At 36.3% G+C, this 11,277-nt stretch overlaps 1 protein-coding gene across 1 annotated transcript in view; it reads right to left on the bottom strand.

Moving 5' to 3' along the window:
- The window catches only part of UBR1 (ubiquitin protein ligase E3 component n-recognin 1), a 224,454-nt gene that overhangs the window by 138,602 nt on the left and 74,575 nt on the right, over positions 1-11,277 (bottom strand). Inside the window, exon 5 of the mRNA XM_007935324.1 lies at positions 1,707-1,837. Coding sequence (XP_007933515.1) covers positions 1,707-1,837 — 131 coding nt within the window. The remainder of the gene's footprint in view (positions 1-1,706; positions 1,838-11,277) is intronic.

Here is an 11,277-nt window from a genome sequence, read left to right as displayed (position 1 = left end):
CTCCTCAGAAGGAAGGTTGGGCAATCCTACTTCCATAGTGATACTGCCTCAGAAACCCAAGGAGGGGTCGCTATGAGTCGGAGCCGACTCGACGGCAAATAACAACAACAGAGTGGTTATGAGGACCTAATAAAACAGTTATGTCAAAACACTAAGTAAACTGTTATGGGCTACATAAACGTTAGGTGTTATTACCAATTTTAGACAATTCACAATATATTTTTTTTTTCTTTTTGTCATTTGGGTGAAAATTTACAGAGCAAATTCACTTTCCATACAGCAGTTCACATACACTTTGTCTCATGACACTGACTAAAATTTACCACAATTCAACAGCTCTCCTCCCACTTCCTCCTGAAAGTTACCTCTTCCCTGTGTACATCCTTCCATACACTCCTGCCCCCTGAGCTGTCACCCTGTGCATAACAGCCTTTCTTTCTCCCATGATTATTCTCTCCAAAGAGTGTATCTACCTCAGGTAAATGTTCAATTCATATGCCTGTCTTTTCACAATATACTTTTAAAATAAACTCAATTAATTCCCAGAACTCAAAGGAAGTATATTTTCTCAGCCTTTCTCAAGCTTAGGAAACTGAGGTTCAAAGACTTATCCATGGTCACAATGCCAACAACAGTTGAAAGGGACTAGAACTCAGTTCTAGGAATCCAGAGTCCAGTGCTACCCATAAGTACAACCACACTCAAGCAACTCTCCTTCATATACGGGCAGATTGCTAGCATTCTGTTCACTAGCACAAGGTTTCTTAAAGGCTTTAGTGAGATTATCACCAACTTGAAATTAAACCTCTTGTGGAAACAAATTTTGATGATCTTTATTTCCCCAAGCAGTCTATGGCCCAGCGAGAACTGAAATAACAAATTTAGTATCTTTATATAAAATTCTTAGTTTGCTCACCTTCTAAGAGCAAAACACACAAAATCCAGCAAACTCAAAGAACAACTCTATTTCCATTGGTGCTGCAATTTTGCGACTTGTTTAAAAGCTCTGTATACATTGTTCCTAATGTTAGTTACACAGGTAGAAAAATTCCCACAAGGCCCAACGTGCACCCTTCTATCACGTCCAGAATTCCTTCTTGCATTAGTAAGTTAAGAGAAAAATTAATGTCACTGAAAGACTTATGACTATTAGAAATTGCTGCTTTTTATCTACAAATTTTAAATCCCTATAACTATAATAATCCTAGACACCAAAGCACAGGAAAGGCTTGTCTCCTCAATCTAATGTGAAATTTTTCTTGGTGAGGAAAAGAGCCAAAAACTGGGCTAAGGGGAGACTCAGTGCTCCCAAATCCCTACCTTTGCTCAGACATCTCTGTGGAGAACCTGAAGGCTAGTCCAAACCAGAATCAAACTGTGTAATTTACTTACCCACTAGAGTGAGTGGCTGCTATATCCTCATAAGTCATTAAGAACGAGACTCCCAAAACACTGACTTTTCTTAAAATTAAAAGTTCCCGACAGGCTCTTCTTTTTGCTTAACTTCTGTATAGTGCCTAACTATATGTCATAAAAATGGACAGTTTGAAAGCATTCTCAAGAGGTATTGCTATTACTTCATAATGATAATTAATATAATAGATTAAGCAATAAATAATAATAGCAATATAAACATTTATCCAACATTTATTTTTCAATATAAATAACCAAAATTAAAACTTCTCCCTTTTGACAATGTTCCTCACCTTATCTGGAGTTCAAGAGGCAGTTCTTTTTCCTCTTCCCATATAGTCATATCTACAATGTATTTTATCACTGAAGGGAATATCTTCCTGGCTTGAGCAATTACCTCTTCATTCAATGGACAACGTGAATTCTGTAAAAAAGTATAGAATGACATACCACCAACGTTACTTACAAATAAATGGATAAGGAAAATAATGTTGTTAATTAAAATAATCATTTTAATAGAGTTTACTACACCATCTCCCAGGAACAAATTGAAGCTGTGCTCAAGAGGCTTGATATTCACATCAGTTTAGCTTAACCCCGTGTGGTGAAGTTGGCACTACAGATGAGAAAAAGGTAGAACAATGGAGCTCCCCTTTGGTGATACTCTCCCCTATGAATCTTTTTCTCTGCCTTTCTGAGTAGCTTAATTATGATAATATCATATGAGAATTGGTTTTATAGCTTATAAAAACTTTCCTCATAATGTATTTCAACTGATCCTCATAGCCACACTGTAAAAAAGGCAGAGCAAGTATTAATCACATTTAAAAGATAAGGAACAAATATTGTTATAAAAGAGAAGGAATGCAGAATAGGTTATGTAATCTGTACATAGCACAAAACTAAAATCAAAGTCTTTTGACTCCCAAATAAAAGAATGTTCTTTCCATTACTGAACACTGCTGCCTTAATAAATGCAATGTTCAACCCGTCCAGTTAAAAACCAATGCAGAATGCTCCCCATCATAAGCTATTTTGGTTGATGTTAGTAGTTGTCAAGTCCATTCTAACTCGTTGTGACCCCAAGTGTGCAGATAAGAACTGCACTTCATAGGGTTTTCAAGTCTGTGACCTACTGGAAGCAAACTGCCAGGCCTTACTTTTCCCAGACACCTCTGGGTAGATTTGAAAAACCAAACTTTCATTTAGCAGTCCAGGACTTAGCAACTATGCCACCCTTTTAAGCCACTGTTGTTATTGTTGGATGCTGCTGAGTCAATTCCAACTCATAGTGATCCCATGTGACAGAGTAAAAATGTCCTACAGAGTTTTCCTGGCTGTAATCTTTACAGAAGCAGATTACCAAGTCTTTCTCCTGCAGAGCCACTGGGTGGGTTCGTTGTGCCACCAGAGCTCATACCACTTCCTAGAATAATGAAGATATCACTTCACATCCATGAGGATGGCTATAATCAAAAAGGCAGACAGTAAGAAATACTGGTAAGGATGTGGAGACATTGGAACCCTGACACACTGCTAGTGGGAATGTAAGATAGTACAGCCACTTTGGAAAACAGTCTGGCAGTTCCTCAAATAGTTAAACACATACTACATGAAAAGTTGTACACAAATGTTCAAAACAGCATTGTTTATAATAGCTAAAAACTAGAAACAACTCAAATGACCATCAAATGATAAATGGTTAAATAAAATGTGGCATATCTATATAATGGAATACTACTCAGCATAAAAAGAATGAAATACTAATACATGTTACAGCATGGATGAACCTTGAAAACATCATGCCAATTGAAAGAATCAGTCACAAAAGACCACCTATTGTATACCATTTTTATAAGATGTCCAGAACAGGCAAATCTCCAAAGACAAAGTAGATGAGTGGTTGTCTAAATCTGAAGAAGTTGGGGAAAAATGGGAAGTTACTGCTAGTGGGTACAGGGTTCCTTTCTGAGGTCATGAAAATGTTCTAAAATTGACTGTAGTGATGGTTGCACAACTTTGTGAATGTACTAAAAACCACTGAATTATAGTTTAAAAAGGTGAATTTTGTGCTATATGAATTATGTCTCAATAAAGCTGTTTTAAAATGAGTAAACAGGCTCTTTCAGGCAAAAAATAAATAAATAAAAATCCAGGAGTAATTCATCAGGCTTTTAATATTGAATTTTAAACTGCTATACACTGTAACAATAAACTTTTTTATTCGTTGGCCACAGAACCACTAATGGCCCACATAATCTTTAGTACCTATTCTGTCTCACTCCCTCAGTATTCTATGATTTCAATTTTTACCCTTTATTTAATATGTCCTCTTTTCTCTGGAAATTTTGCTCAGTAGCCTTTACTGCAGAGATAGAAACAGTACAAAGATACTAAGACCAGTACTTGCTAACTTCACTCGTGTTTTCTATCATTGTTTGAGTTCAACATTTCCTTTCAACTCTTCAAAAAAGTAGTCTGAGGTGAAAAGTTAAAAGAAACTACTCATTACTTGTATATCATATCATTCAGAAGCTAAGTTCTTTGGAAGACGTTTAGTAGGTACATAAGAAACTTTTTTTTTTTTTTTAATTTTTATTGTGATTCAGGTGAAAGCTTACAGAGCAAATTCATTTTCCAACAAGCAGCTCACATACACTTTGTCTCATGACATTGACTGCAATGTCCCACAAGGCAACAGCTCCCCTCCCACTTCCTCTCTATAGTTACCTCTGTCTTGTGTCCTTCCCTCCCACGCACTCCTGCCTCCTGAGCTATCTCCCTGTGCATACACAGCCCTTCTATTCTCCCATGATTGACCTCTCCAAGGAGTTTATCTACCTAATGTAAATGTTCAGCTCACACGTCTGTCTTTTGTTTGGCTGGAAGCTATAGAAGTGGGTTCAATTCCAGACCTGAAGGACAGCTAGGGGCCATAGTCTCAGTGGTTCCATCAGGCTGTATCACAATGGCAAACCCGGTCCCTTTTTTTCTTTTTAATGATTTTGAGTTTTATTCCACATTGTTCTCCCATTCTATCCAGGATCTCCTACATCCGATCCCCCGAGTGGTTGACAGGGGTAGCTGGGCATCATCTAGTTCTTCTGGTCTAATAGTTGTATAGCCTGAGGATCACATGGTGTACCTGTCCCTTGGACTAACTGTTTTCGTGCATCTTTGGTTTTCCTCATTTTTCTTTGCTCTGGATTAGGAGAGACTCATCGTTGCATCTGGATGGCTGCTTGCAAGCTTTTAAAGATCTGTAGCTACTCACCAAAATAGGATGTGGAACAATGTTTTTGTATACTATGTTATGCCCATTAAGCTTGATGTCCCCTGCAACTATGGTCCCAAGCCCACAGGTCCAACTATTCACTCCCTCTGGGTAGCTGGCTATGGCCAAGAAGTGACTACAACCTTGTCCCTTGTCAGCTCTACTATATACCTGGGAATTCTTACAGAACATACAAATACACTTGTGGAAACATTGTTTGCCAACCCTATACATGGTCATGGGCACATTGCCTCCTGCGTAGACATACCTAATAGTTCAGCCTGTCCACCCATCTATCCACCCGTATATCAATGTTAGCCTTCACTGACAACACAGTACTGTATGTGCAAAAGGGTTCATCTTTGTTGTCTGTACCTCCCATGCAAGTAGGTACATAAGAAACATTTGAGGAAATCATTTATAGCTTAGAAAATAAGTTCAATGGAGAGGGGAGGGCTATAACTTAAATGGAAAGAAAAAAAAATCTTAATAATTAACCAGAAATATACTGCAGGACTAGGGAAAATCTGCTTTAGATATACTAAAAAGGCACTTCTCTTCAAAAGACATTGCCAAATGCCAGATGAGTGGCTATTAGCATTAGTCCAGCTCTGATTACACTTGGAAAATTCTCATTACACTTGGCACAATGCCATACACCTGGTAGAGTGTAGATTTCACATCCATCAAAGCAGAGATGAACAAAATGCTAAGTATGCAGGATTGTTTGTGCTATATGAATTGATAATTATATGGTGGCCATAAGGTGCCTTTTGCTCAACTCCAGATCATGAACAGTTCAAGAATATCCACGTTTACCTTTAGAATAAGCCTCAAAGACCAAAATTGCTATTTAAATCTAATTATAAATCCAAGGAAATCTAAGCTCAAGCAAGTTCAGTGTTGAAGTCATTGTTCTAAGGCCATATGATTTAAGATAACCCTCAAACAAAGCAGAATCCTTTGATGCGTATGTGTTTGGCAGGGGTAGGGTGCATTTTGTACACTCAAGAAGCCAACTACTACCAAGCATTCCTTAGCTACACTCAAGTCCACAAATGGTCTTCTGTAACGGCCAGTCACGGAAAGATATAAAAAGCCACAAAACACTCTCTTAGCATATATACCAAAATAGCACCCCCCCAAAAAAAAAAAAAAAACCAAACTCACTGCCATTGAGTCAGAGCTGACTCACAGCAACCCCTTCTTGGGTTTCTGAGGTGGTATGACTACACAAGTAGATTGCCCAACCTTCCTTCTGAGGAACAGCTGGTAGGTTTGAACCGCCAGCCTTCTAGTTAGCAGTCAAATGCCTTAGGCACTATGCCACCAGAGCTCCCTCATAGCTAGTTAGTGGGCTTATAATTCAAACCTAGGGCACTTGTCCATGATGTTATAGTCTACTGGTTCTACTCAAATGAAAAGAATGTGCTTTATTTCTCCAAATATAATTCTTCCATTTCCTCCCATTTAGAGTTTTGCAAACTCTATGTATGTGAGTGTTCTCACAGCACAGATATACAGACTATTAGGAGTTTCTTAATGATGGACCATTATCCTTACTCAAATGAAAAGAATGTGCTTTATTTCTCCAAACATAATTCTTCTATTTCCTCCCATTTAGAGTTTTGCAAACTCTATGTATGGGAGTGGTCTCACAGGACAGATATACAGAATATTAGGAGTTTCTTAATGATGGACCGTTATCCTTGTCATATATCATATATTTTTTCCCCCAGTTTGTCACTAATTTTATGACTTGCTATTTGCTATAAAGGAGAAAACTTTTGTGAAGTCGTATTTATCGATCTTTTCCTTTCTGTGGCATATATATTTTTAAATCTTAGCAAGGTTTGATGTACTGCAAGATTAATCTTTTCAATTCACCTACATTTTCTTCTAATGAGTTTGTATTCTTTTTTCCTAAAAGAGCCCCAAACTTTTTATCTTTGATATTTCTGGGATTTATCTGATATTAACACTGATCAAACTTTACTTTTCCCCCCTCAAATGAGTAGTTATCCCAACACCATTTATTTTATTATTCCCCAACTGATCTGAAATGAAATTTTTACTATCAATTTGAGTTTAAATTCTCCTTTCTATTCCATTGACTTGCTGTTCATTCCTGTACCAGAGTCACACTGTTTTGATTACTATAGCTCTTGACTACATTTTAAAGCTGCTAGACCTACTTACACATTTATAATTCTTATTTTCACAATTTTTCTGGAAATACTCACAAATTAGTTTTAACACAGCTTTTGAATTACTCTGTCAAATTCCAAAAACAGTCTGGTTGCTATTTTAAGTGGCAATATTCTGAATTTATAGTTTTGGAAAAAAATTATCTTTGTGATACTGAATCTTCCAATTAAAGAAAGAAGTATATCTTTTCATTTCATTTTTTTCTTTTATGTCTGTCATAAAATAGTTTTAAAGATTTCTTAATATAAACTTCATAGATTTCTTCTTAGTTTTTTCCCTAGGTATTTTATGCTTTTGATACTATAGTATATGAGCTCTTTTCTTCTGTTTAATAAATTGGGACAGGAAAACTGATTTTTAACATAAAATTCTATAACCAATAACCTTACTAAACTCTACTATAGTTTCTAATTCTTTTTCAGTTAATCTTCAGTCATGACCATTTGCATCCTCCTTTTTAATATTTATAATCTTAGTTCATTCTATTTGTCTCTCTCATGGCAGTAAATCTGGAACTGTGTTAGATAATTGTCATAATACTGGATTCCTTTATCTAGTCTCTATCTATAATAAGAATATGTTAGTGCTTCATCATTAGGCATGATTTATGGCTTCTGATGTGAGGTTAATCACATTGAAAGAAACAGAATGTTATGTATTGTTACATTCCCAAAAGTTACCAGGCCCAAATGCCAAATGGTTTTACAGGTAAATTTCAAGAGGAGTTCATTCCCACAATGTAAGAATGATTGTCTTTTATTATTCTTTTATGTTCATTTCATATGCTAATTAGGACACGAGCATAATAATCATTAATAAAACTGATCTGTAATTTCTGGAGCTATATTCTGTCAGAACTGAGGTTAGAGCTTTATATAACAAATTTCAAAATTCTCCTTTTCCCCCCTCTGCTCTGGGACAATTTGTAATTTTTTACATTATTTGTTTGGAGTTGAACTAATTGAGGGATTTTGTTTATTTTTGACTTTTTATTAGTAACAATTTAAAATATACAGAAAAACCAGTATAATAAATATACCCTTTTTTAGTAACTTAATATTCTTCTGTATGTTTCAATTTTTTTTACTAAAGTATTTTAAGAGAAAACACAGTCATCATAACATTTCACCCATAAATACTTTAATATGCATCTCTAAAAAGGAAAAGGATATCTTTCTACATAATATTAATACCACTGTTAGAGCTAACAACATCAACAATAATTTTTAAATATAAACAAATACTTCGTTCACATTGTTTTCCTACTTATATCCAAAATGTCTTTTATAAATGTGTGTTCAAACCAAGATCTACACATTTTACCCGTTTTTGAATCTCTTAAGTCATTCATAGCTAACGTAGTCTATCGTTCCCCACCCTTGGCCTTTTGTTCTTTATGATAGAGACCAGACCAGTTTTCCTATAAAAAGTCCTATTAAATTCATTTTCAAATGTCCTAAATTTATCTCCCTGTGATATTGTTTATCTTGCCCATCTCTTCCACAAATTTCCTATAAACTACAAGTTAGATCTCAAGGCTTTATTAAGTTCACATTAAACATTTTTATCAAGAATATTCTGTAGGTGGCTATATACTTCATTTTTTTTAAAAAACACCTTTATTATGGTATAATTTACATACAATTTAATTTACCCATTTGAAGTATACAATTCAATAGCTTTTAGGTTATTCATATAGGTGCAACCATCACTGCAGTCAATCTTGGAACACTGTCTTCACCTCAAAAACAAAATCCTATATACGCTTTAGCTATTGCTCTCCTATGCTTCCACTTCCACCCAGTCCCAACCCTAAGAAACCCCTACTCTACTTTCAGTCTCTATAAATCTACTGTCTCCATAGAATTCTCCTATTCTGGACTTTTCATACAAATGGTATTATACAATATGAAGTCCATTTTTTTATATGGCCTAATATTTTCAAGTTCATCCATGTTATAGTATATATCAGTACTTAATTATTTTTTATGGTTGCATACTATTCCATTGTAATGATATTCTTTATTTTGTTTATCCATTCATCAGGCGATATCAGATTGTTTCACCTTTTGGCTATTATGAAAAATGCTGCTATAAACACTTATTTACAAGTACTTGTATGAACATGTTTCCTTTCTCTCGTGCATATACCTTGGAGTGGAATTGTTGGGCCATAGGGCAATCTATGTATAACTGTATGAGGAACAGCCAGACTATTTGCCAAAGTGGCTGTACCATTTTACATCATCACCATCAGTGCATGAGGGTTCCAATTTCTCCATATCTTGGCCGACACTTACTACTGTCTGCCTTTTTTGATTGTAGCCATTCCAGTGGTTGTGCAGTGGCATCTCACTGTGGTTTTGATTTGCACCCCCCTGATGACTAAGGATGTTGAGTATCTTGGCATGTGTTTACTGGCCACTGGTATTCTCCTTTGGAGTAATGTTTATTCAAGTCCTTTGCCCATTTTTCTAAATTGGGTTATTCGTTCTTTTATTATTGAGTTATAAGAATTCTTTTCTTTCTCTTCCTCATCTTTTTTTTCTTTTTAATTAGGATGTGGCTGCAATTTACAGAAAAAATTCATTTTCCATTCAACAGTTCATGCATATGTTATTTTGTGACACTGATTGCAATCCCCCCAACGTAATAGCTTTCTTCCCAATTTCTCCCTGTGGGTATCTTTCCCCTGTGTCCTTTCGTAGGCAGTCCTATCCTCTAAGCTTTCTCCCTGTACAAATGCTGCCCTTCTGATATCCCATGGTTGATTGCTGTAAGGAGTACACACACCTGGTGTAACTGTTCATCTCACAGACCTATCTGGTGTTTGGCTGGAAGTTATGCCATGGGAGTGAGTTCAACTCTAGGCCTGAAGAATGACAGAGGCCCCAGTCTTGGGGGTTTCACCAATTTCTATCAGACTAGTAAGCCTAGTTGTTTTTATGATTTTGAATTGTGCTCCACATTTTTCTCCCACTCTATCCGGTCTCTGATTTTGATCCCTTTCTAAGTGGTTGGCAGTGGTAGCCAGGCATCATCTAGTTCTTCCAGTTTCAGGGTCATGTAGGCTGAGTTTCCCATAGTCCACTAGTCCGTTAGACTAACTGTTTCCATATGCCTTTGATTTTCTTCACTCTTCTATGCTCTGGACGAGGGGAGAGCAACTGTTGCATCTCAGATAGCCACTCACTAGCTTTTAAGACCCCAGTTACTACTAACCAAATTAGGATGCAGAACAATGTTTTTATGTACTATGTTATTCCAATTGCTTGATGTCTCCCATGACTATGGTCCCAAGTCCACGGGCCCAGTAACTCACTCCCTCAAGGTGAGGCTAAGAAGTTATCATAACGTTGCTCCCTGTTAGCTCTATTATATATATGGATATTCTTATAGCACAAACAAATATGTATGTAGAAATAACATCTGCCAAACCTATTCATGTCATGGGTATATTCCCTTTGCCTATCCATACCTGATCATTTAGCCTGTCTTCCTATGTGTGTAGGAGCTCTGGTAGAGTAGTGCCTAAGGCATCTGACTGCTAACCAAAAGGCTAGCAATTCAAACCCACCAGCCACTTCTCAGAAGGAAGGTTGGGCAATCTACTTCCGCAGTCATACCACCTCAGAAACCCAAGGAGGGGTCGCTATGAGTCAGATACGACTTGATGGCAGTGAGTTTGTTTTTTTGGGTTCCTATGTATATATCTAACTGTAGATTAATGTTTGCTATTACTGATAATGCAGTATTGTATACTGAAAAATATTTACCTTTTCAATATTTTAAAATATTAAAAAAGAGGAACCTTTGTCTGTACCTCTTGTGCACCACTCTATGTCTTCCTTTTCCTCAGTGTTATTGTGCTGGTCACTCACTTTTGGTATATTGCCTTTCCCTTCATCCAAATCAATACATGTCTCTTACCTAGTTAGCAATTTTCTCCCTCCCCGCCCCTCTCATCTCCAGCAGCCAACAAAGACACTTTTCTTCCATGTGTAAACCTTTCCTTCACTTTTTATAGTAGTGGACTCATACAATATTTGTCCTTCTGTAATTGAATTATTTCACTCAGCATAATGTCCTCCAAGTTCATCCATATTATGAGGTGTTTCATAGATTCTTCATTATTCTTTAGTGTTGCATAGCATTCCACTCTACCATAATTAGGTTATCCATTTATCCACTAATGAGCACTTAGGTTGTTTCCATCTCTTCCGTATTGTGAATAGTGCTGCAATGAACATGGTTGTGCATATATCTATTTGTGTCCTGGCTCTCACTTCTTTAGGATATATACCTAGTAGTAGGATTGCTGGATCAAATGGTATTTCTATTTCCAATTTTTTTTTTTTCCTTTTCTTTTTTTTTTTTTATTA

The sequence above is a fragment of the Orycteropus afer genome, unplaced genomic scaffold (assembly GCF_000298275.1).
Source record: "Orycteropus afer afer isolate SDZICR_OR568_19922 unplaced genomic scaffold, OryAfe1.0 scaffold00026, whole genome shotgun sequence".
In the NCBI taxonomy this organism is placed as follows: Eukaryota; Metazoa; Chordata; class Mammalia; order Tubulidentata; family Orycteropodidae; genus Orycteropus; species Orycteropus afer.
This window is presented reverse-complemented; position numbering and strand designations above follow the sequence as displayed.